We start from the raw sequence: 26339 nt of genomic DNA, 5'->3' as shown, positions 1-26339 counted from the left end.
AAATTAACTGGAATAGTTTCACCAATTTTATGCATTTCTATTTGAATCCAACAGGATGAAAAACCAGTTTCTCTAATATTTCTTCTGAATAGATGTCATTTTTTATGCCATGCACTCTGTGAAATGTCTTCAGATATTATTTTCAGAAGTTTTAAAGGTACAAGTTGTGTTTTGGCCATTCTAGTTTTATTACATTGTTCAAAAAAAATGCTATTTCATATCATTGAAATATATGGGATCACAAAAATGTGCCAATAGTTGACAGCTCACTCATCACAACTGTACAAATGGAGTTAAACAGGATAGTCAGCAGAGGCTGGGATTGTTGTGGAATGTACAAAAGTGCTGGAGAAACTCAGAACTTGTTCTCACCTTCAATAACTTCTCCTTTGGCTCATTCCACTTGTATACTGAGGAAATCTGCGACTATTTTATTTGGTATTCAAAATTTCCGAAGCACCCGAGTGTGTCAAAGTATTCAGGGTACATGTCCGTGAGTCAGTCCTTGTTTGTGATCAGAACCACAGTCCTTGTTGTTCAAGCGGGATGTCACTATTTACCCTCTGAGACATTTTCTTCTCCCTAATCTCACTGTTTACAGAGATTAGCTGCAAGTCCTGATAATTATTCAGGCCTAATATTGCTGGTTCATCAGTATCAACCACAAAGAATGTACATATGATGCTCTTTTATTTGTCTGCCTTTTATTTGGACTTTTCCTAATTGTTTAATTATGGGGCCACCATAGGCTGTGAGGGTGACATTTCCGGTTTCTAGTGTGTCTTCCTTCGGGTACCTGTTCACCATGTTCTCAGGGAACATCTGACTGTACGGTCTGAGCAGGAGGAAGTTGCTTTGTGATCCAGTGTCCAACTTTATTTTCAAGTTGAATATTGTCAGTTTGTTTCCAATGTTTCTTTTCACTTGGATCGTGGTGTGTAATTCACTTTTTCCTCCCTTCCCTTTCTTGGGTGTCTCATGGCGGAGTATTGATTTGATGTCGAGTGTCAGTGTTTCGGAGTCACTACTATTGCTTCCCTCGATGGTGTACTTTCCTTCTGTATTCTTGTTTTCTCTCTCTTTTTGTACAAGACCTATACATCTTTTCCCATGTGACTGACCTTCCCACAGGTCCTGCACTTCAAACCATAAGTGGAGCTTTTTATTGCAGTTATTAAAGGGGTGTTGTCTGCTACATTTCCTACAGTTCTCAGATGTCTGTAGTTTTCTATGTGCGTGCTTTATAGCATTAACCCTTCTATCTCTGTGCTGCATATTGGCCTGCATGGAGAGGGACTGCATTTGCCTCCTAGTGGCCTCGAAGGCCCTAGCTGTGTCTATGGCATCTGCTAGTTTCAGGCCATCTTTTCCTATGAGAGCTTTCTGCACTTTGGGATGGCGCTTCCCAGATTAGTTGGTCGACTGTTCTCGCCTCTATTTCTTTGAACTTGCATTTCACAGCAATATTCTTTAGCCTTGTGAGGAAGTTATCTACCGACTCGTCAGGATCTTGTTTTAATCCCTAGAACTCACATCGCTTTATTCTGTGGTTGGATTGTAGTTCCAGATGAGAGGAACATCTTTCAAATATCCTTTCTGGGTTATTTTCTTCCTCTTTAGCCAGCTCCTAGCTATTAGTCCTCTAGTCCTAGCTATCCCATCAAAAGAAGGATGTAATTGACCTTTTCCTCTGGTGTAGCTCCCTTGAGGAAACTTTTGAATGCCAGGTTGCACTTCCGCTTGAATTTTTTGAAAGCCTCTATGATGTTGCCTGCTTCCCCATCCATTACTGGGTGCAGTGCAGCAATGGCCATTTTATTCTCTAGCACTGGTCATCAAATAATGGTGCTTTTATCTTTGTTTCCTTCTTTCTGTGTTAATTTCAATATTTTTTCCTTTCTGGTGTGGGTTTCGATCGATCCCACTGCTGCCACCATGTTGTATCCAGATTGTACCATTAGAGGTCTTAATAAACATTAGAAAGGCTGGTAAGTTTAACAGCACATTTCTTTACTCACATCCAGCTTCTGGGCAGTATATCGATACAATGTGTCTCACCGCGTGTGATCCACTGTCAAGTGTGATGTGGCTCTTACAGTATTAGTGTTCATGTTCTAGCATAAAATAGCCCCAGGTTTCCTCAGTAGATAACACAACTTTCTCAGTCAAAGGGGAAGCCATGGGTATTTGCATGCGTCCTAACTCTGCCTGCTTTTTGTTTGCTATGTGGACCAGTCCCTGCTACAAGTCTACAGAGGCAGGATTCCTCAACTCTTTCTCTGCTACATCAATGACTACATTGACACTGCCCCCTGAACCCATAGTGAGCTCATCAACTTTATTGTTAACTTTCACCTGACCTTAAATCCACTTGGCCTATCTCTGGCAACACTCTCACCTTTTTCAATCTGCCTTCAACTCAGGAGACAAATTCTCTACATATATTTTTATACAAACCAACCAACTCCCACAGTTACCTCGATGACACCACTTCACACACTGTCCCCTGCAAGAATTCTATTCCTTTTTCTTAATTCCTCTATCATATCTGCTCCCACGGTGAGGTCTTCTATTCTAGAACATCCAAAATATCTTCTTCAAAAAACACCTTCCCCTCCACTGACATTAACTCAGACCTCACCTGAATATCCTCTATTTCCTTCATATCTGACCTGGTTCCCTCTGCTCCGAGATGAAACAAAGACAGTATTCCCCTCACCACCACCCCCACCAGCCTCCACATCTAACCTATTAACCTCTGCAATATCTGCCACCTCCAATGTAATCCCACCATCAGACACATCTTCCCCTTCCCTCCCCACATTCCAGAGGGACTGCTCCTTTCAGGAATCCCTCATCCTCTGATCCCTTCCCACCAATCACCCCCTTAGTACCTACCCCATGACTGTAGGCAATACTACATGTACCTATTTCTGCATCACCACCACCATTCTTAGCTCCAAATTGTCATTCCAAGTGAAACAACAGTTGACTTATGAATCTGCAGGGGTCATCTACTGCATTTGGTGCTCCCAATGTGGCCTTCTCTACATCAGAGAGACTGGATACAGACTGGATGATTGCTTCATTGAGCCCTTTCACTCTGCCTGATGCAATAACAGTGGACAACCATTTCAACTTTACACACCATTCTCACACTGACGTGACTATTTATGGCCTCGTGCACTGCCAAACCGAGGATATTCGCAAATTGGAGGAACAATATACTCTCCGACCAGAAAACGTTACCATCGACTTCTCTAGCTTCTGTTAAAATCCCGCTCCACAAGTCATTCTCCCTAACCCTCTGTCTTCTTTCCTCCATCTCCCCACCCTTCTCCATTAAGACAGGTGCCCCCTCCCCATCGCTTCTCAGTTTTGTCTCTTCCACCCATGACCCCTCACCTGTTAGCGTGAGCTCTTCCCTCTACTTCTTCTTCACACTTCTTCACCCCCCCCCCCCCCCCCAGCACTTTATTCAGGTGCCCATAGCTTGACAAAGGGATCAGGTCCGAAACATTGGTTACCATTTGCTTCCTATAGATATTGTGGGAACTGCAGAGTTTCTCCAGCATCAACTTTATTCTATTAAATGTTTGTCATCATCAAACAACATAATAGATTCAATTTCACTTAGTGGATGCTTAGGCCTACACTGTTGCATATTTCTCACATTGCAACAGTGATTACACTTCAAAAGAGCTTTGTTAAGGAACAATTTGAAATGAGTTGAAGATGCAATACCTTTAAGCAAGTCTGATCAAGGATGTTGATTGCAGATTCACAGGGGGGTGATTTGGAGTTTATGGGATTGCCAGTTGGGGTTCAATTGGCAATAATGGAATGAGTGTCATTTCACACAAGGCTGAATGGAAGGCATTGGAATTCTATATTTTAAATAAGGAGCTTTTAAGGAAAAGTTTTTTTTTCTGCAAGAATGGAATTCCTGCAAGAATGGAATTCCTGCACAAGTTTTCAGGTTAAAGATTTTAGAAATAGATCACTGGAACAGTTTTTTTTTTAAAATAAATTGACTCAATTTAATATCATTATTCCCTCAGTGCTGGCCAAGAAGCTACAAACTCTAGGCCTCTGTACTCCACTCTGCAACTGGATCCTTGATTGGCTCATTGGAAGATCACAGTCAGTACGAATTGGAAATAGTGTCTCCTCCTCACTGATCATCAACACAGGCACACTCCAAGGATGCACGCTTAGCCCACTGCTCTACTCGTTATACACCCATGACTGTGTGGCCAGGCACAATTCCAAAACCATCTGCAAGCTTGCTGATGGCATCACAGTTGTCTGCAGAATCAGAAACGGCAATGAGGAAGAGTACAGGAGGGAGATAAATCAGCTCGTTGAATGGTGTAACAGCAACAATTGCGCTCAACCAAAGAGCTGATTGTGAACTTCAGGAGGAAGTCAGGGGAACAGGACTCATTCTTCATCAGGGCTCAGAGGTGGAGAGGGCCAAGTACTTCAAATTCCTGGGCGTCAATATCTCCGAGGATCTGTTTTGGTGCCTCCACGATGAAGGCTTGCCAGTGCCCATACTTTGTGAGGTGTCTGAGGAGATTTGGTATGTCACCGAAGACTCTCGTAAACTTCTACAGGTGTACTGTGGAGAGCATTCTGGCTGGTTCCATCACTACCTGGTAATGGAGGCACAAACTCTCAGGACAAGAATAAACTCCAGAGGGTTGTTAACTCGGCCTGCGGCATCAAATGCACCAGACTTCACTCCATTGAGGACAATCTAGATGAGCCAGTGTCTTTAAAAACCAGCTTCTATCCTCAAAGACCCCCACTTCCTAGGCCATGCCCTATTCACTCTGCTACCATCGGGAAAAAGGTGCAGGAGACAAAAGATGAGCTCTCAGCGGCACAAGGACAGCTCCTTCTCTGCTGCCATCAGATTACTGAATAATAAATGAACCAAAGGTACTGCCTTACTTTTTGTCCACTACCACTGTTATTATTTTATTTTTATAGAAAAGTCATAAGATGGTTATAATAGGAATGTTTGCACTAAAATGCTGCCACAAAACACCAAATTTCATGTCTTGTTCATGACAATAAATCCTGATTCTGATGGTGACAGCAATATTATTTGAACCATAATCTTTCTTCTTTCTCCTTTGGCTTGGCTTCGCGGACAAAGATTTATGGAGGGGGTAAAAGTCCACGTCAGCTGCAGGCTCGATTGTGGCTGACAAGTCCGATGCGGGACAGGCAGACACGGTTGCAGCGGCTGCAGGGGAAAATTGGTGGGTTGGGGTTGGGTGTTGGGTTTTTCCTCCTTTGCCTTTTGTCAGTGAGGTGGGCTCTGCGCACTTCTTCAAAAGAGGTTGCTGCCCACCGAACTGTGAGGCGCCAAGATGCACGGTTTGAGGCGATATCAGCCCACTGGCGGTGGTCAATGTGGCAGACACCAAGAGATTTCTTTAGGCAGTCCTTGTACCTCTTCTTTGGTGCTCCTCTGTCTCCGTGGCCAGTGAACCATAATAGTGCATCGAGAAGCCTCAGAATTTCAGTGGGAAAGTTTCTTTACTGAGAAATAAGGGTTAAAAATCACACCTGATGACTGCTGTGTTTCCTTTAGATGCATCTCAGCAATAATTGCAATCACGTTTTCCAGCCCATTAATTCAGCATTGACAGCCACATTAGCGACATTCTTTAAAGTTCAAAGTTTACACCAGGGGGCACTGCTTAAAGGTGATGCGATTGAACAGTAGTAAACTACATCCTGCTGCAACCTTACCAGTGATCTGGCTCAAAAACAATTTTAGGCTTTATATGCCAAATGCCTAAAGGTTTATGCAAGCATAAATTAAATAATAAGGAACTAGAGCATAATGCTATCATAGTATGTGCATGCGCTTCCATTATTTGAAGCATGATTCATAAATCAAACTATGGCATTTTCCATTTCTTTCACATGCTTTCAAAACATGGAGTTTTTAATTTTTGAGTGATGGTGATGTTGGACTGCCATGGGATGCTATATTCATCATAAGAATCCTAAGTTGATAAATAATTTTCCAGTTACATTGCGAGAATCCAAGAAGTGGTGGGATTCCCATCAAATGTAAAAGCCAGAACTCATCATAGGACCTGTAAAATATTTTGGTGGGAAGAGGACAAGGAGAAGCCACATGGGCAAAGCATGCAGTGACTGGACAACCGGCTTTCCTGTGGAGACTGTGACCGAAGCTAACGTGTGAAGACAGTCCCCATTCAGCTGTAGGTCAGTGAGTAGTGATCTGACTTGGAGTCCAAAAAGTGAAGTTTTGAGTCCTTCTCCAAATGTTTAAACACCAAACTTGTCAGGTCTCATGATGCAATGCTGAAAGAAAGCTGCCTTTTTATAGATGTTGTACTTTGAAGAAATATCAGACGGAGGTCACAACCTCTGTATTGCACAGTTGGCATTTTTTTGTTTACACGTATACATATCTTCTTGACTACAGTTTTTTTGCACAACCAACAAGTGATAATTCTGACTCGCCTGCAGGAAAAAGAATCTCAGGCTTGTATGTGACATCATATATATGCTCTGACAATAAATCTGAATCTTCTGGCCCTGCAAGTATGTTGGTGCTATATTGAACAAGGGTATAGCCCTCAATGTTATGATGTTCATCCCTCAACGTATGTGGAAGAAATTATCCACTCAGACACATTCCTGTTTGTGATAACTTGCCTTGACCTTCTATGCTGTACCTGTGATGACACTTCAAAGGTATAACTTTAAAAGCTTTAACTTTTTGTGGATCATCTTGTATTCATAAAAAGCAATGTGAAAATGTTCAGTTTATTTTTCCCCAGATGGGTACATTTACATTTAATGGAGGCAATGAGTTTAGTCAGGTCACACCAGTGTAGATGTAAAAGAAAAATATCTTAATATTTTTGTATCGTATAAAATTTTGGGACTGAGAGAAATGACAACTGAGAAAAGGCAGTCAAATCCATTATTGTGCATATCTGCAGGCTATTGGGAATGAATGCCTTGCTATTCTCTTCAAGATCATATCAAGACCATTTTTCAAAGTCCAAAGTTCAAATTTATTGTCAGAGCACATATATGGCATCACATACAACCTTGTGCCCAAGATGATTATCTAAGCAGGAGGTTAATCAATTCAGAAACAACAAATATTAAAATATCAAAATTGACATTGCAAATGGACATTTGGAGATTTGGCCCCTTCCTGCTCAACCATGGTTTCAATAGCATGTCAACTTCGCCATCAGAGGAGGGAACAACTGAGATTGAGTGTACATCAACGTCCATGGTGCATATAAGGCTGCCCCTCAACCCCACCTTGGATACTCAGAACACATATCTGTCTTGCTAACTGCAGTCTGTATGATCCTTGAGGTACTTGCCTCAACGACTACCGGCCAGTTCTACTAACCTCCACAATTATGAAATGCTTCATGTATCTGATGGAATGCATCCAAGTGCACCTCCCAGAGACACTGGACCCATTTCAATTTGCCTGCTGACAGAACCATCCTACTGACGATGTTATAGCCTAGTCCATCCACTCAATCCTGACCCACTTGGAAAATGACACCTCATAAGCCAGGCTGCTGTTCATCAACTTCAGCCTAACATTTAACATAATCAACTGTAACTGTCTCTGTAACTGGGTTCTGCCCAGGTTGTCAGCAGAACATCGAGTATCATCACACTGAGCACTGGCACACCTCAGGACTGTCTGCTCATTCTGTTCCTGTTCATGCTACTAACACATGACTCCAATGCCAGACTGAGTTCCAAAAGAGCCATCAAGTTAGCAGATGACACAGCAGTAGTTGGCCTCATTAACAACAATAATGAGTCAAAATACAAAGAAGTGGAAAATACCATGAGTCTCATCACAGAAGGACAAATGAGATGATTGTGGACTTCAGGAGGACAACGGATGACCACCCTCCTCTACACATTAACAGCTCAGTAGTGGAGAGAGTGGAGAGCACCAAGTTCTTTGGAGTCAACTTAAAAAGTGACTTATCCTTAACACACATCTCCTCATTTGTCAGGAAAGCGCAACAGTGACTGCACTTCCTTAGAAGGCTGAGGCGGGCAAGGCTACTGGCCACCATTCTGTCAACTTTCTATCTGAGCTCTATCGAGTGTGTCCTGGCCAGTTGCATTACAGTGTGGTATGGTTGTTGTGGACATTGGATCGGAGCTCAATCTATAGAACATAAAGGTGGCAGAGAGGATCCACAGGGTTTCCCTCCCCCACATTGATGGGATTTACCGGAATTGTTGCTTAAAGAGTGCTCACAAAATTCAGGAGGACCCCTACCACCTCACAGGTAGCATCATACAGCTGCTCCAATCGGGAAAAAGATACAGAAGTATCAGAGCCAGAATTACCAGGTTGAGGAACAGCTTCTACACAAGGGGAATGAGACTACTGAATGACTGCTAAAACAACTCTCCATGACTCTAATATTTATTTAGAATATTTATTTTAATATATGTACATATGTAGTTTGTGTATATGTATCAGTTGTCTGTATTGTGTTATTCTGCACTGTGGACTGGAGAACACTGTTTCGTCAGGTTGTACTGGTAAAATTGAATTAAAAATAATCTTGAAATTGAACTGGAAATTAGATTTTAGGGATATTTTAGGGATAATACCCTATGTAGGCATTTGGTGTACTGAGCATTTCCCATAAGTCTCAAAATTGGCAGAAAACATCTTCAATAAAAATAAGGACCACTGTGCTTTTCAACCCAGAAGAATAGGGCCTATGGAATGTGCCAGGCACACACACAACCCAGTTTAGCAGTCCAGCTCACACAAGAGCAGCAGCCCTGAAAATCAGGGCAAATGATGACAGCAACACTTATAGTGGTAGCACAGATCAACAGAGAGGCTGCAGAGTAAAAAGGACACAGCCCAAGGATCATCCAGTGTGACTTACACATGCTCATTATTTCCAGAGGTGGGAGGCCCTTGAGGTACAGGAGCCTAGGACACTCATCAAGGCCACCAAGAGGAGTGGATAGCACAACACTATTACAGTGCCAGCGACGAGGGTTAGAATCTGGTGCTGACCATAAGGAGTCTGTTCGTTCTCCCCGTGTCTACGTGGGTTTCCTCCAGCTGCCCCAGTCTCCATAAAGGGGTTTTAAGTTAATTGGGTGGCAAGGGATTGTGGGTTAGATGGACCTGTTACCATGCTGTATGTCTGAATTTTTTTTTAAACTAGCAGGAGAGTGAGGTGGTGGCAACCTTTGTGTGTCAAGGGGCAATAGAGCAAAAGGTTTCATCATTTAAATAGATACTTGAAGGAGATATAGATATATATATATATATTTATATTTATATTCATAAAAAGGATCCCTCATACTGGCATTAATATTGTCACTCAAACACACACAGATTCTATCAACATCTCCCACTTATGAATTTGCCCATAACAGTACCTCTGAATTCACATCACCATCTATGTGCCAGCACGAGAGACGCACAATGTTTTACGAATAAATTAAGCAGATGTTGTCAGAATTGGAGAAAAAGCATCATACATTGGAGGGTGGAGAAGCACCCCAAGATAACAAAACTTCATCCATGAGGTGTGAACCGCACTGAAGGTGATGGACAGAGGGATCATAGATAGCTGGGAGAAAAGGCTGACCATTATGTGTCCTTCTATTCCATTCTCTCCATTCAATATGATGAAGGCTGAATTTATCTTCTGTGCTGATTCCCCTTAACCCTCAGTTCTTCCACCTTTCAAAGAGTCATTCATCTATAACTATATCTAATGACTAACCCGCCACCACCCTCTGGGCAGAGAAAACCCTTTGAAAGAAGAAATTTCAATACATCTCAGTCATAATAGACCAGCACCTTATTTTGTAACCATGCTTCATTACATGCGACTCTGTCACGAGTGTAAACACCTCAACCTCTACCCTGACAAATCCCCTGAGGATGTTATGTTTGAATATGTTCACTCCTTGTTCTTCCATTATCTGCTATTATCCTTGATCTGCCCTGTCAGAGGATCAATAAAGGACTCAAATGAAAGACAAAAAAATGAATGGAAGAGGGGCAATTGAACATATAAGACAAGAGATCAGGAGGGGTGAAGAGACACTGGTGAGATGAAAACACTGAAGAGAGCAAGGATGAGATTATGGGGTTGGGGTCCAGGTTGGAGCCATCTCTGAAAGGAGAGAGTAAAGAGAACGCTGGAATGAGGGGTGGAGACTGAAGGGGGACTCAGAATTAGGTGAAGATGGAAGGGACTCCATGAGGAGCAGAGAAGATGGAGAAGACTTTGGGCAGGAAGTGGGGAGTTGAAATGAGGGATTGGAATGAGAGGAAATATGAAAGATTTGTAAACTGCATCATTGCATCTGCCATACAATAACATCACCTTAGAGATTAGCACTGTGCAAGATCACATGCTGAGTAGAGAGGGAAGTGTATTGTGTGGTGACTGACCAACAGATAACAGGCAGACAGGTGACAGAGACTCAGGTGTGGAGCTCAACAAAGGGATATCAAGGACCTGAGTGGGCGGAAGCCATGGCAGGGGTGTCTTCCTGATCCAATTGATGTGGATGCAGATGGTGAATGTGCTGCCAAGGCTGCCTGACCACCTGTAGGGGATGATAAGGATCAGGGAGGAGTCCATCTCTTTACTCTCACAGCAGGGTCTGCAGAAGCAGGATACTGTGAGTGCCTCTCCAGAGACCAAGAGCACTTCCTGGCAAAGTCGCAAAATCAAAGCCCTCTTACTGGAGCAGGTGTCAGCTGTAGCAGAGGCAGGACAAAGTCTCAATGCATCCATGCAGTCCTAACCCAACAACCTAGCTGGGCAAAATGATCTCTGCACCAGAGTGCATCTTCATGTTCCATTCAAACCTCAACAAGCCACCAGGGGACAGAGAAACACCACTTGGTGGCGGAGGGGGGGGAAGAGAGGACAAAAAAGAGAGAGAGAGAGAGAGAGAGAGAGAGATCAACTTCTGTGGAGGGAATGGAGAGCCTTCTTGATATTGATAAATTCAATATTGAGTTCTTAGGGCTGCAACATTCCCAGAGAAGTTGAGCTCCAGGTCCTCTGGCTTTTCTCTTCCCACTCTACATTAAAACATTATTTTCTCATTTTGATGAAAGGTCTTTGACCTCTAGTATTGACCGCTTCTATTTCTAGTAATGTTTCCTAACTGCTAAGTTTTTCCTCTTTTAATTTCAGATTCTGCACTTTACTGCTCTAGCCTGTGTTCTTGCTTTTGGTCATCAAGGAATCTGGAGGTTAACCCTGTATGGAACAACATCTGAGTCCTTCGAACTGCTGCTCAACAATGAGGTCTAGAAGTCTCAGACATCAGAATAATCATTGAGTGATGACATTGTTTAATGGTTTTATTGTATTGTCTATGTTGAATGTTTAATGGGTTTGGAGGGGGTGGGAAGGGGGGAGGGAAGGGAGGGGGAAAAAAAGGGGAGAAAATGCCACTGTGTATATTTAAGAGGGAAATGTTTGTATGCATTTTGATTGATATGGTTCACAGTGTGAAAATTTCTTTTTAAGGGGAAAAAAAAGAATATAATGTGATTGACATTCAAAGACAATGAGGATCCTCAAAGGGGTTAAGATTTCCAGCCCCACAGTATTTAGACTGCTCCACTAATTGGCTGTGGAATAATCTAAAGGCACCTGTGGGAAGTGAGAGAAGAGATAGCTGGGGCAGTAGCTATGATCTTTGAATCCTCTTTGGCTGCAGAGGAGGTGCCAGAGGATTGGAGAATGGCAAATGTAGTCCCATTGTTTTAAAAAAAAAGGAAGAATCCTGGGAATTATAGACCGGTGAGTCTTACGTCAGTGTTGTGCAAACCAATGGAAAAGATTCTTGATGATGGGATCTATGATCATTTAGCAAAGTACAGTCTACTCAAGGACAGTTAGTATTGCTTTGTAGAGAGAAGGTTATGCCTCATGAGCCTAATTGAGATTTTTTGAGAAGGTAACAAAAGAAGTTGATGAAGGTAGGGTGGTAGATGTGGTCTACATGGATTTTAGCAAGACATTTGACAAAGTCCCCACGAGAGACTATTCCAGAAAGTCATGAGGCATGGGATCAGTGGAACCTTGGCTCTGTGGATAAAAAAAATTGACTTACAGGAAGAAAGCAGAGAGTAATAGTGGAAGGCAAGTATTCTGCTTGGAGATCGGTGACTAGTGGAGTGCCGCAAGGATAAGTTCTTTGTGATTTTATAATTGTCCCGAATGAAGAGGCAGAAGGATGGGTCAATAAGTTTACGGATGAAATAAAGGTTAGAAGAATTGTGGATTGAACTGGTTGTCAAAGGTTATAAGAGGATATAGATAAGATGCATAGTTGGGCAGAAAAGTGGCAGATGGATTTCAATCCAGATAAGTGTGAGGTGATGCATTTTGGAAGGACAAACCAGAAGGGAGAGTACAGGGTTAATGGTTGGTTATTTAAGAGTGTGGATGAACAGAGGGATCTTGGGGTTTACATCCATACATCCCTCAAGGTTGATAGGATAATTCAGAAGGTCTATGAGATGTTGGGATTCATTAATAGGGGGATGGAGTTCAGGGGTAGAGTGATCATCTTGCAACTCTACAAATCTCTGGTAAGACCACACTTAGAGTATTGTGTTCAGTTCTGGTCACCTCATTATAGGAAGAATGTGGAAGCTATGGAGAGAGTACATTGTTCTCACCAATGTAGAGGAGGCCACACAGATTACATTGAATGCAGTAGATCAGGTTGGACAATGTGCATGCAAAGTTCTGCCTCACCTGGAAGGTCTGTTTGTGACCCTGGATGGAGACCAAAGGGGGACAGGTTTTGCATTTTCTGCTGAAAGTGTCTGGCGGGGTTGGGGGGGGGGGTGCAGGAGCAGAAGGTTTGGTGGAGAGGTAAGAGTGGACCAGAGACTTACCCCTGCAAAAGTGGATAGGAGTGCAGGGGGTGAAGATGTGGCTGGTAGTGAGATTGTGCTGAAGTTGGAGGAAGTGTCGAAGGATGATGCATCAGATAGTGAGGCTGGCAGGGTGAAAACTGATAGATTCATGTGCTATTATTTGCCAGCTATCTATTAGAGAAGTACATTGCTTTGATGGAAGTTTTTAAAATTGGGATTTTTGGCAATGATTATAAGAAATGTTTGTCAGGAGATTCCTTCTTGCCTTTGCTATGACAATCTACCTCCTTTAGGACACTGGTAAATAATGTTGTGGGTAACAGTTGAACAATCTCACAAGTAATACATACACAAATAGACCAATTTACGGCATTAAACCACTGATTCACACTGTATGAACACCATTAACTGAACATATGACTGGAAATAATTCTCCACACAAAGCTATAAAAATAAATGAAATAGTCATATAGGACAATCTGAAAGTTAAACGTTAAAAATCAGGGTTGTCCTATACACCGGGTCTAAAATCGGTACCTTGACCTTGAAGCCTTGACATCACTGCCATTTTCGACACAATCTCATGCTTGACCTATTAGATATTTGCAAAGTCTTAGCATTCCTTCACAGGGTCCATCCGTTTAGTCCAACTGCCAGTGACTCTGTACAGGCTGTAAACAGCCCGTTGCAGGAGCTGATAGAGGTTTATTTTAAAATATCCAAATAAAATATAAACCTTTACATAGTAATTTCTTATTAAAATATTATGATTTGCTTTTAACAGTGTCCACTGGTCAGTGGTAAGTTCCAGATTTAGGAGGGTGTCGTCTTATACAAATGGTATCACTCAAAATCAACATTTAGGTGGAAATTCTGGGGTCGTCCTATATACGAGTCATCCTATACGAAGCCATATTTGGTAGTTCTATTAAAATGAAAGCACAAATGTGGCCAATTTAAGCAATTTGAGCTTGTGTCTGTTTTGTGTGTTGTTATTTTATGGCTCTCATGATCTGAGCCTTTTCACAAACAATCCAAGCTGCTCCATCAGAATTATGATGTTTTTGTTGCATAAGCTCTCTTACTAAATGTAGAATGAATTTTCTTGAAGATGAGCAAAATGTAGTCAAATTGGGTGAAAACCTGTAAATACCGTTCGCAGAGATAAATGTAGAGTGCCACAATTAACTACAATTTCATTGTAGATGTATTTCAGTTGACTGTGAGAAATGTGGAGTGCTAAATTGCTAAATTTAACAATAATAATCTGATGGTTACAATCCAATTTACGCTGTTATGTGTACATTGCTCTAGTAGTTATCCAAAATAATATTGCAAAGATAATACAGATCGACAAGCAGCATTCAATAATCTTACTTGAAGCAATGGTGATAGTTTCCTTGATGATAACTTTGATTTATCTCAAGGAAGCATTTAGGCTGGCACAGTTAGTGTAGCGGTTAGCACAATGTTATTACAGTTCGAAACCAGTACTGTCTGTAAGGAGTTTTTATGTCCTCCCCATGTCTGTGTGGGTTTCCTCCAACCTTCCAAAAATGGATGGGGATTGTAGATTTATTGGTGTATTTGGGCGGCGTGGCTAATGGTCCAGTAGTTCCTATCACTGTGCTGTATCTCTAAACTGAAATTTTTAATTCTAAAATTAAGAAGGCAGCGCTATTAAGAGGAATAAAATGATTAAATTTGGCCCTCATTTTGAATACTAGTGTCAAGCAAATAAGCCCATCTTTCTCCCCAGGCAATTTCCAAAGTGAACAGAAGTGTTCACACCTTTGATGTCCATTCAGTTTCTTCAGTGCTTAAGAACCTATTTCTTCTCCATCCAAAAGTATGGTGACACTCTGCAACATCACCCAGTTCTTTTCCTTGCTCCAAGCTGCTCATCACTGGAAAAACACACAGGTGCCATTTTCTTGCTGCACTCTCAACTTCTGTTGCCTTCCACCTTTACCTAAACATGACCATCTATCTGTCCACCACTTTGCCATGAGCCCTGTGCCGACTCATTTAATTTTTTGTTCAATTGCCAAAATGCATTCAAACCAAAACCCTATTTCCATCTTCCATATTCAACTGTCACTTCCTCATGACATTTGTTCCCAGAATAAAAAGAAAATACAATACAAGTCCAAGTATCCAGCTCCTATGGGGATTGGTAGATGCAGGATAAGTGAGTTTTCCACTTGCTTTAGACTCACTCTTCCAATGCCTAACTAATACACCTGCATTAAGAATAAACAGTTTAAAAGACAAAAAATAATATACTGTATGCTGAACAGACTTCACTTGCATGAATGTATAAAACCTTAAAGCATTTTAGTTAATTTTCAGTCACATTCTTTGAAAGCATTTAACTATTGCTGCATCTGCAGGTTCCTCCCCCTCCATGAAGCTGCCCAAAAGATGAACAATAACATTATCGATAACTAATCCCCCCACCTCCCACCCCAAGTTTACAGATAAAGCCTTAATAATATACTAATGAAGGTAAGGACTCTTACTAATCAGGAATACAGAAACACTTTAAGAGAGTCATCCCAACAGTGAGCAGTATCAAACAATTCTTCATTCTGGACAATTCCATTGCTGTTTCACAAATGTTATTCAAACAGCTACTACGAGCAAAGCACCACCAAGGCACTCCGCTGACTGAATATTACTCCCAACTTCACCAAACGTTTTGTGTTACTTCAGAGAGCATTTACTTTTACAATTTTAAATATTTATTTATATTTTTATTTATTTTAATTGTAAAAATATATTTTCCTCAAATTTTTTGCCGGCTGCTTGAATTCTGCATAGCGGGTTTTGCTGTAGTGTAATCAGTGAAGTGTTGGTCCTTTCAGTTTGTACCCCCTCTACTGTTCCACTACAGAGTCTGAATGTCTTGTACATTTTGTTTACACATCTGCAGACAGAGCACATTCAAGCTCAGAGTAGTTGCTATAAATTACAGGGTTGAAATCAAGGCTTTCAGGTTTCACAGTGATAGATAAAACACTTGAAAATAATCTGCCTCAAATTGCGGTGGAGAAATGATTACAAAGTCAAGTTATTCTGCCCAAGTCGGTGATGTAATTTCAAGCTGCTGTGTCTGACTGTAATCATGAAATATGGATGTTGTAGTCAGCCCCTGGCATTGATTTCAACAGTGGTGTCATAAACAGCATCTGCATCTATAAAGTTATGCAGAAACTGTTGATAAATCAATATTCTGAGCTACTCTTAATCACAGCTAAATATCTAACAATTCTAATTATTTCATTCTGTCATTGCAGTCATTGTCAATGTTGCACCCACACAGTGCAGAAGAAATGTAAGCACCTGTTTTTATACAGCTGGCAAACTATTAAAAATCTTTGTCATTTAGAATATTCAAATCAAATCTGTAATTTATTTAAGGTCAGTTCATTTATCTGCTCATTAAACATGTGACCTAAATCTGGTATTGAGAAGGTAATTGTTTGTCATATTTGCTCCCTAACGAAACAATCAAATTTCACTTATGATTTGATCTGTGAATAGCATAATGCAACGTTCAACCACTGAAAAGTAAAATGGAAGAATTTCATTTACAATTCATTTGGCAGACTTCGATCATCCAAAGTGCCTTACAGCCAACAAGTGCAGTAACTGCTTTGGTGCAGCATTAATTCTGGTTCACTTGGTAGCTCTCTAACCCACCCCCCTCCCATCAACTCCAATATCTGAAGATTCACATAACATTACAGAGGCTTGGGTATAAGACAAACTTGAGATGATGCAACAGTGCAAATGTTAAGTTTGTTATATTCACTGACTTCAATGCAAATTTCTTTAAAAACCTTCAACCAGACAGCATCAATATAGATCCCTCTCCTCTCTTTCCCTTTCCCCCTCTTTCAACCAGACAGCATTAACATAGATCCCTCCCCTCTCTTTCCCTTTCCCTGTCTTCTTTCAACCAGACAGCATTAATATAGATCTTCCCCTCTCTTTCCCTTTCCCTCTGTCTCCTTTCAGCCAGACAGCATTAATATAGATCCCTCCCCTCTCTTTCCCTTTCCCTCTGTCTCCTTTCAGCCAGACAGCATTAATATAGATCCCTCCCCTCTCTTTCCCTTTCCCTTTCCCTCTGTCTCCTTTCCTCCAGCTCCACACTCCTTCCCTTCCATCTCCATTCAGAGAACTCCCCCCCCCCCCACCTTCCCAACCCTATTAATCTATACTTGTCCCCCCCACCCCTTCCTCCCTACTCTCCTCTCCGCCCCCACCTTTTTATTCAGGCATCTGTCTGCTTTTTGCTCATATCTTGATAAAGTGTTCAAACCCGAAACACTCAGTAGGAAACGTATTTTAATCTAATTTAAAGTATTTTATTTAACATTTTTAAAGACCCACATGGAAACACTCTGCAGCACACCAGTGGACCATGGACCATTAGTTGAGAATGACTAGCTTTACCAGGGGTTGCCAACTTTTTCATTTCTACATGAATGGTAACAGGCCATTTCAGCCATGCCAACCAATTAAACCACACCCTCGGCACATACTGGTGGGGCTAATTGGCCTGTTACCATGCTGTATGTCTAAATAAAAATTAAAAGGTTGACCATCCCTTGTCTATGCTGTGATATGGAGGAGCTGACACTTCAAAGAGTGCCTAAGGGAATGATCTCAAAGCAATCCGTCTTGCAGGAGGCATAAGGATCTTTGATAGATGTGGAGATGGATCATTTCACATTGTATATACACATACAGCACAGTAACAGGCCATTTTGGCCTACAAGTCTGTGCTGCCCAATTTACATCGAATTAACCTACACCCCCTAGTAGGTTTTGGACTGCGGGAGGAAATCTGGAATCCCCCCCCCCAGAGAAAGCCCATGCAACACAGGGAAAACGTACAAACTCCTTACAGACAGTGCAGGATTCGAATTCAGGACGAGTCCCAATTGCTGGCACTGTAATGATGTTGTGCTAACCGCTACACCGACTGTGCCACCCTATGAAAAAACTATACATGTGCAGAGTGCACAAAGGGCACTAGAAATCCTGCTGTCAAGCCCCTCAAAACACCAAAAAGATTGGAAAGAATATTTGCAAAGATGAAGGCAGAAATTTAAGGATTTGTACTGTGTGAGCAAAATCACGCATGTTGCTGACACACTCAGCTGAGCGTATGTCAAGAGTGCAAGACATGCCAAGGATTTTGAGCTTGAGACAGTCAATGTGGTGAAACGTATTTCAACCTCTCAGTATCTGATGTAGGAGGCTGAAGGATTTGGCCAGATAAGATGATGTGATCAAGCACCTGAAGTGAATAATTTCAACAGCAGGGAAAGAAAAGCAGATGACATCAGCCTACACTGATTGGACAGATATTATGATTGTCAGAGGCCAAATCCATTTGCTCCCAAGCTACAGAGGAAAAACATGATTAAATAAGATCAGCCCTCATATCCAAGAGAGAATTGTTGCCTCTAGCATGTAGGAGGGTATTTTCTGACTAGGAACAAATGAGAAGATCATTTGAAATGCAAGATTGGCAAATATCTAGGAAGGGAAAACTTAATTGTCAACAAAACTCAGAGAGACATTTGGCAAAAAGTGGGTCAGACCAGTGACAAATAATACTTCACATTTCTGGAAAATACACTTATTAGAAAATACTGCTAATTAATCACAAGCTCAAATGAACTTTTGCCAGAGTTTGCACTGCTGGGGTACTGATCACAGATTCAGTTACAGTTTAGTGCAGACCACCTTGAGATTCCAAAGGACTGGGAGTTTGCTCAGCAGACAACATTACTTCACTTTCTGGCAGAGTAATGGAATTATAGTAAACACCATGAAGGTTGTCAAGGACCTATTGAAGGAGGCTAAATCACTGCAGTCAGAACCCTTCTTGAGCATACTAGCCTTCCATGAAAGGAATACTGAGCAGAAACTTAGGTTCTAAGACTTTGAACCTATTCTCAACACAGGTAGATGCTAGTCCCAGGAGTTAAAAAAAAATGTACGAGAACAGTAGAGTTAGCCAAAGAATAATGGGCATATTTCCAAATGGTGGCAAGGACAAGCTGCCTTGACTCGACTTGATACCATGGCTCATGTAAAGATGATGAAGAAGATTAGCTCAGAGCCCACAAACAAGCACAATTTCAGAAAGACTGAGGAGATGTATTTTAACTAAAGCAAATGGATAGACATTGGATGGTATGCAGCTAGTTCTCTGCAGCAAGGACAATGCAGCTTAATAACTGGCTCCAGGTAAACTGCAACCAATTGAAGCAAACTGGCAAAAGCGGTCCATCTATCGAAGTATCTAGAAAACTTCAAACCAAATTGAAATAAATTAGTCAAGCATAATTATGTAGATATTTTGTTTTTCATTTTTAGAAGGGTGTAATGTATGAGTTGGTGTAATAGAAGTCTTTTGGTGTGTAAATGCTATAATGCCCTTATTGATTGTGTCATGTCATTTAGTCCTCTCTAGTATTACCACAATGTGAAGTTGACAAAAGTTCAAAAGCCAGTTTATTTTCAAGAAGGCTGATGTAACCATTAATAATGTAACTGTTTGATATGTTTAATTACTGCCTATAACCAGTTTCCGAGGGAGGGAGTAAGGGACACACGGTGGCAGAGGAACCTAATGCAAGGTAAAGAAAGTGGCACTCTGAAGTATTCAAGTCACCAAAAGTTTTTTGAAAATTTGGATCTGCAAATTGAAACAATCAATTAACAGATCCAATTGATGGTTTTTAAACTCCCAAAATTGGAGACTGCTAGAAAACGGTGCTGAAGTAGAAGGCCATTCAGGTTCTTCCTGAATGCTGAAACGAGCACAACAGGACACTCCCATTTCTAATTCTGTGTTCTCACTCGTTGTCTACACCAGATTGGCCGCCTTTAATGAATCAAGAGGTAGGCTTGAAAGCAAAAAGACGGCAGTAAACATTTCAATGTAACTCATTTATTCTGTCTATATGACCATGCTATTCCAGTAATTTATCCTTCCAGTCCTTTGTAACAAACCCTCTCCGATATCAGATTCCTGAATAATCAATGAACCAAAGGCACTGTATTACTTTTCATGCTCTATTATTGTTAATATATTTTTTTTAAAAATGCTAATGTTGTAAGATGAATGTTTGCTCTATGATGCCACTGCAAAGCACTGAATTTCATGACTTGTTTATGACAATCGATTCTGATTCTGACTCGATCTTTAGTTTCCAAAACTGTTCAAACAGAACTCTGTAACAGTTGATGTTAAACTGTATAAATAAATATTCAGCTTGGCCATGCAATTCTTGGTTAGCGGGGTAGGATTTAAGAAACATTTCAAAGGAGGAATGAAAATGCTGCAGATAGGTTTAGAGAGAAAAATGCAGAGCTTAGGCTCTGATCAAGTGAAAGCTCAGCAACCAGTATTAAATTTTATTAATTTTAATTTTATAGATGAAACAGGGTACTAGATCTGACTGGCCTGCGAGCCCGTGCTGCTCAAATGCACCCATGCGACCAATTACCCTACTCACCCTGTACATCTTTGTATGGTGGGAGGACACTGGTGCATCCAGAGGAAACTCACACAGACATGGGGAGAATGTACTAACTACTTCACACAATGCCAGATTTGAACCTGAATCATTGGAGATGAAATGGCAGTGGAGGATTACATTTAGGAATAATGAAGAGAGTGGACTGGAGGAATGTTTGTATCTCAAAGGGTTTTAGAGAAAGGGCTGATTACAGAGATAGGACTGAGGGTCGACACCATGGAAATTTTGAAAACAAGACTCAGAATTAAGGTGTTGCTTGATCAGGAGCCAGTAAACATCAGCAGGCATGAGGGCAGCGAGTAACACAGTCTTGTACAATTAGGATACAAAAGCAGAATTTTAGTCGATGACGAGTTTACATAAATTTGAATAGGAAGACTGCCCAGGGACATGGAACAATGTCGAAACAGGCCCTTTGCCCACTGACCACTGTGCCAAATATGATGTCCAAATGAAACTGAAACTCTACTGATTCCATTCAAGAGTTCTCGCTCCACCCTCTTTGTACTAATGTATCTATCTAGAATGCTACTATTGTAGCTGCTTCCACCACTAACCCTCACATCCCAATCCAGGCAGTCACCATTGTTTGCATAAAAAAGTTGCCCTGCACGTCTCTCTTTAAGGTTTTTTCCACTCACCTTAAGTGCATGTCCTCTCATATGTGATGTTTTTAGTCTGATTCTGACATTCCACTTTATTAACGCCTCTCATGATTTCAACACACGCACGCACACTCACCATTAACAGGGGCCCCAACACCAATCCCTGTGAACACCACCAGTCACAGTGGTGGAGTGACAACCTTCCACCACTTTCCTCTCCCTTCTTTAGGCCAGCCAATTCTGTATCCAAACTATCAATTAACCATGGTTCCCATGCATCTGCACATTCTGAATCAACTTACTATGAGGTATCTTGTCAAATGCCTGACTAAAGTCCATGCAACAACATCCAATGCCTTATCTTTATTACCACCATCATCATTTTTTCCAAAAACTCAACCAAACTGGTTAACATGATCTGTCCCCAACAAAGTCACACTGACTGTCCCTTATATGACTAAATCCTATCCAATATTTTTCCCTGCCATTGATAAGTCTTACTGATCGATAATTTTCTGGATTATCCATTTTTTCCTTCTTGAGCAAGGTATATTAGTCATTCTTAAGTCTTCTGCAACCTCTCCTGTCTCAAGTGAGGATGTAAAGGAAACTGGAAAAGTAGATGTTAATATTATCTGGTTGGAGAGTGCCCAGAGGGAATATTAATTGTTCCTCCAGTTTGAGGATGGCCCCCGAATGGCAGTGCACAAGACCATGGATGGATATGGCAGTGTTGAAATGGGATGGAGAACTGAAATGGTTGGCCACTGAGTGGTGCCCACCATTCCAATGGGCAGAGCGAAGGTGCTCAACAAAACAATCTCATCCAATTCCTCTGATGTAGAGGAGGCATCAATGGGAGCACCAGATGCAGTTCTGAACCCTGAAGATTCACAAGTGAAATTTTGCTTCATTGGGAAAGACTGTAGTGCTCCAAATGGTGGTGAGGGATGAAGTGTGGGTGCAAGTGTAGTATTTCCTGCAGTCACAAGGGGGCAATTATTGAGAAGGTTGAGTGGATTAGGGAGTCATTGAGAGAGTGGTCCCAGCAGCAGGCAGAGAGGGGAGGAGAAGGGAAGATAGGATCATGTTGTAGGTGGTGGAAATTACGGATAATATGTTGGACATGGAGGCTGGTGGGGTGATCAGGGAGAACAAAAGGAATCCTGTCTTTGTTGCATCTAGGGGTGGAGGGGGGCAGGGTAAATGTGAGGGTAATAGAGGAGATGCAGGAAAGGGCTGACATGATGGCAGTAGAGAAAAGGCCACATTTTTTTTGAAGATGGATAATATCTCAGATTATCTGGAATGGAAGATCTCATCCTGGATGCAGATATGGCGAAGATGATGGAATTGAAAGAAGGCCAAAAAGAAAGAAAGAAAGCCAAGATCTTTGTCAAGGCTCCAAAATTCTCTTTGCTTGCCTCTCTCATTATCTATGATATATTTCATTTGGCTCAAAAGACCCAGCACCATCTCTTTCTTTATCTCCACATTTTACCACTGATGCAAAGTACTCACTTAGTACCTCATCTGATTCCTGGCACAAATTCCATTTTTGTCCTTGAGTCATCCTATCCTCTCCCAAGTCATCCTCTTGTTTTTAATGCTTAGTATAAAATGCCTTGAGATTTTCTTTAATCCAGCTCACCAGGATGTTTCAAGGAGATCCAGGTCTTTCATTTTTCCCCCCCATGTGACAAAGTGTACATTTCCATGAACTCTCTCCCTGCAAAAACATTGCTTACTCTACTGTCAGCACATTATAATGGGGTCATGGGGCTTACTGTAGACATGTCAGCTCCTGATGCTACAAAAAGGGGAACAACAGTTCAAAAAACTTTGTTCCTAGATTGCCTCTAACAGCAGGTATAAATTGAAATACATCAAAAATTTCACTGAGTTGTCTCTCAGCAACTGTAATGGATGAATGTGCCAAGTTTCTAATAAATCTGTCTTAGCGCCACATGCAAAGTAACTCAATGTTATGATTCACACCTGAATCAGCCATTGAAGACTTTCATTAAGAAGAGGTGCAAAGCAGGAAATATGGTGTTGACAACCTAATTTACCTCTACCCTTCTCATTGTAACCAGTGGATGTAAAACCAAAAATCAATATATGAGTATTGCTGGTCACACTCTATTGTCAAACTGTTAATCGTGCCTTATGTCACAGGCTTAAGAAGCGAAATGGCCTCAGAGATGTGAGGGGATGGTGCTATCATCAGTAAAGCCATCCTTCCTCGCTCTCTTACCTTCCTCACCTCCTATCCACTCATCATTGTCTATGTTCCAGATGAGCATGCTTGCAATCATGTGCAATATGTTTCAAGTGTCTTGCAAGAAGCAGTCACATTTAAATTTCTTTGCATAACCCTGAAATGCATAACACTTATTCCTATGTTGCAATAACTTTATATAATGGCTAAAGGTTAAATCCTTTTGCTCCAATAAGTATTCGCAACATGCCAGTGGAATGTCGAAAGAATTAATGATCTGCAGGATTACTGAATAAACCAAAATATATCTTTGTTAATTTTTTTTTAAACTATGTTTTGGGAGCACGGCTTTAGTCTTCCACCCATTCATCCCATGTAACTGAAAACTTGACAGCTTGAAGAGTGCTCAGTGTAATGGAGATTGTGGCAAAATGGCTAGACTGCAGAAACAGAGAGACAACTAATAAACTGACTCTAATCTGATTAGATTAATAGATGGATGGTTAAATGCAATGTTTGCATTTGCAAATTGCTGCAGAGAATGGAGATTACTGAAGTAGGTGATTACTGATTAAATATAAATTGGAATTTTGATGATATGTAACCAAATTAGAAGGGCTTGAAAATGACCTCTCTCACATTAATTGCATGTTCCTGTCACCAAATCATTTATTAGATTTTTACCTAATAGCTGAGATACAAAGGCAAACAATGAGAAGCTGGAGGGACTTTGCAAGTCATTGAGTTAATCTTTCAGGTCGGGGGGGGGGGGGGGGGGGGCGAAACGACACCCTTTTTTGAGAGGAGGCTGGGAAGGGGTGAAATTATGGATAAAAGGATGGATTTTTTGGGGGGAGGGCTCACTGGGGACAAGATGTAATAGAGTACTGGACAAATTAGGGAGGGAGGTGATAGAGAGGAAAGGGAAGAGAGCACGCGAGGTGAGTGCCAGTGAACGGGGTTTGAATCCAGCACAGTCTGTAAGGAGTTTGTATGTTCTCCCACTGAGGGTTTCGGTAGTTTGGGTTTAATTGGATCAAAAGGGCTTGTTACTGTGTTGGATGTCAAATATTAAAAGTAAGTACGAGGCAGGAAATGAATGTCTAGAAGGTGGAAGTGAATAGGGTTGGGGGTTACCTGAAATTGGAAACATTCACGCTATTGAGATTAAAGCTACCCCAACAGAATGTTGTACTGCAAGTTTGTTTAGCCTCGCTCTGGGAATGGATGATGCGGAGAATGCACAAGTCTGTGTTGGAATGGCCAAAGGAATTGAAATGACTGGCAACCAGGAGTACCAGCCAGGCCCTATGGAGGGTGCAGGAGCTCAGCAAAGCATTGGTCCGATTTCCAAAACATTGGCTGTCCATTTCTCACCATGGACGCTACCTGACCTGCTAATCCTCTCCAGTTTCGTACTGTTTGCTCAAGATTCTAGTTTCTAGTTCTCGTGTTCTCCTGACCCAAAGGTAGGATGTAGTTCTGACCAACTTTGTTTTATAAGAGGCCAAGTTCTGGTCACTCCAAAATGGAATTCTTATTTTGAAAACATTAGATTTGAAATTACTCCTGTCTACCCTGAAAAAAAACACACACTGCATTAATATAAAGACACAAAAATGCTTGAAAAACTGAGTAGGTCAGGCAATGTCCATAGAAGGTAAACCAACATTTCAAGCCTAAGTCCTTTTTTGGGTATTGCTTCACAAGATATCTGTTTCACATGCATTCATACAATATCTTTTCATGATTTTGCAGGTCCAAATAAGGAACTTGCATATATCTGCATTGAAATAGGAGAGAGGCTGAAATACATCATGGTACTGATATTTAGGCAACTTTCTGAGTAGATTTTGTGGTGCCTACCTTGCCAACATATTGTGGTTCTGATCCAGTATATTCCTCCAGCAAAAAGAACTGATTCCACATCCAGCCCCGTTTGGAGCGTTGCAGCACGGAGAACATGCTGCCAGAAGGCTCTGTTGGTGTGACATCCTGCGGCTCTTCAGTAGTCCTTTCTGACAGAGGGCTCAGCTGGCTGGGCTCAAGAAGGCAGACCCAGAGCAGCATTAGCAAGAAGCAGCAGCAGCTCAACGTTGCCATTCTTCACTCTGCGTTGAAAGACTGCAGTGTCAAACTGAATGGGTTGGCTGTGCTCCAGGTATCCGTCACCAAGCAGCGTTTCTCTTACTAACCTTTTTGTTCCATTTCTAAACTGCAGGATTCTCAATCAATCTTCATGCTCTTCAGTTCTGGCAATTTCTAAACAACAAAAAAAATCAAATTAACTTTCAAAAAGCTATTAGAAGTATTAAAACTATTACACATTCATAATTACTTTATTAAAATTGTTAGTCTCTTCTCCTTGATAACTCTTACATTTTGCCAGCCATAGCTCAATCTGTAAATTCAATGGAAGTAGCTTCAAGTCCAGAAAGAGTTGACAACCAAAACTAGGTTGACCTTCCACCCCCTTTCGGAGGTGACAGTAAATCAAGATCTTGACAGCTGTCTATGGCACCATTGAAACAGATAATCTTGCTTTCTGAGACCTGAACGTCTACAAATGGCTTGATGCATTTACTACATTACAACAGTGACCACACTTTTGAAATATGCTGTTTGAAGTAATGGAACTTCCCAAAACACGTGAAAGATGATTTCAGAGTTATTGTCAGAATATAAACAAAACATCACTTACAACTAGGATTATTTTTCCTGCAGGCAAGGCAGAATGACCATATATTGAGAGTGCAGAACAAAAACCGTACACAATGTACGCATTTAAACAAAGAAATGTAAACAAATGACTGTGCAATACAGAGAGCGGGGGGGGGGGGGGGGGGGGAAGAAAAATCAATAAAATGCAAAAGTAAGAGTCCTTAAATGAGTCTCTGATTGAGTTTGTTGTTGAGGAGTCTGATGGTGGATGGGTAGTGGCTGTTCCTGATCCTGGTGGTGCGAGGTTTGTGGCACAGATAGCTCTTTCC

The 26339-nt window shown here is 41.3% G+C and overlaps 1 protein-coding gene across 3 annotated transcripts in view; it reads right to left on the bottom strand.

Moving 5' to 3' along the window:
- The window catches only part of LOC138749344 (cadherin-6-like), a 170504-nt gene extending 144900 nt beyond the window's left edge, over positions 1 to 25604 (bottom strand). For all 3 annotated transcript variants that reach the window (XR_011348568.1, XR_011348569.1, XM_069910557.1), the window contains exon 1: positions 25216 to 25604. Coding sequence is in view for 1 of the 3 variants with exons in the window: in XM_069910557.1 (XP_069766658.1) it covers positions 25216 to 25452 (237 nt within the window). In the remaining 2 variants the exon portion in view is untranslated. The remainder of the gene's footprint in view (positions 1 to 25215) is intronic.
- Between the last annotated feature and the right edge of the window lie 735 nt (positions 25605 to 26339).

The sequence above is a fragment of the Narcine bancroftii genome, chromosome 1 (assembly GCF_036971445.1).
Source record: "Narcine bancroftii isolate sNarBan1 chromosome 1, sNarBan1.hap1, whole genome shotgun sequence".
NCBI lineage: Eukaryota > Metazoa > Chordata > Chondrichthyes > Torpediniformes > Narcinidae > Narcine > Narcine bancroftii.
The sequence above is the reverse complement of the archived record's forward strand: the minus strand, read 5'-3'. Positions and strand labels throughout refer to the sequence as shown.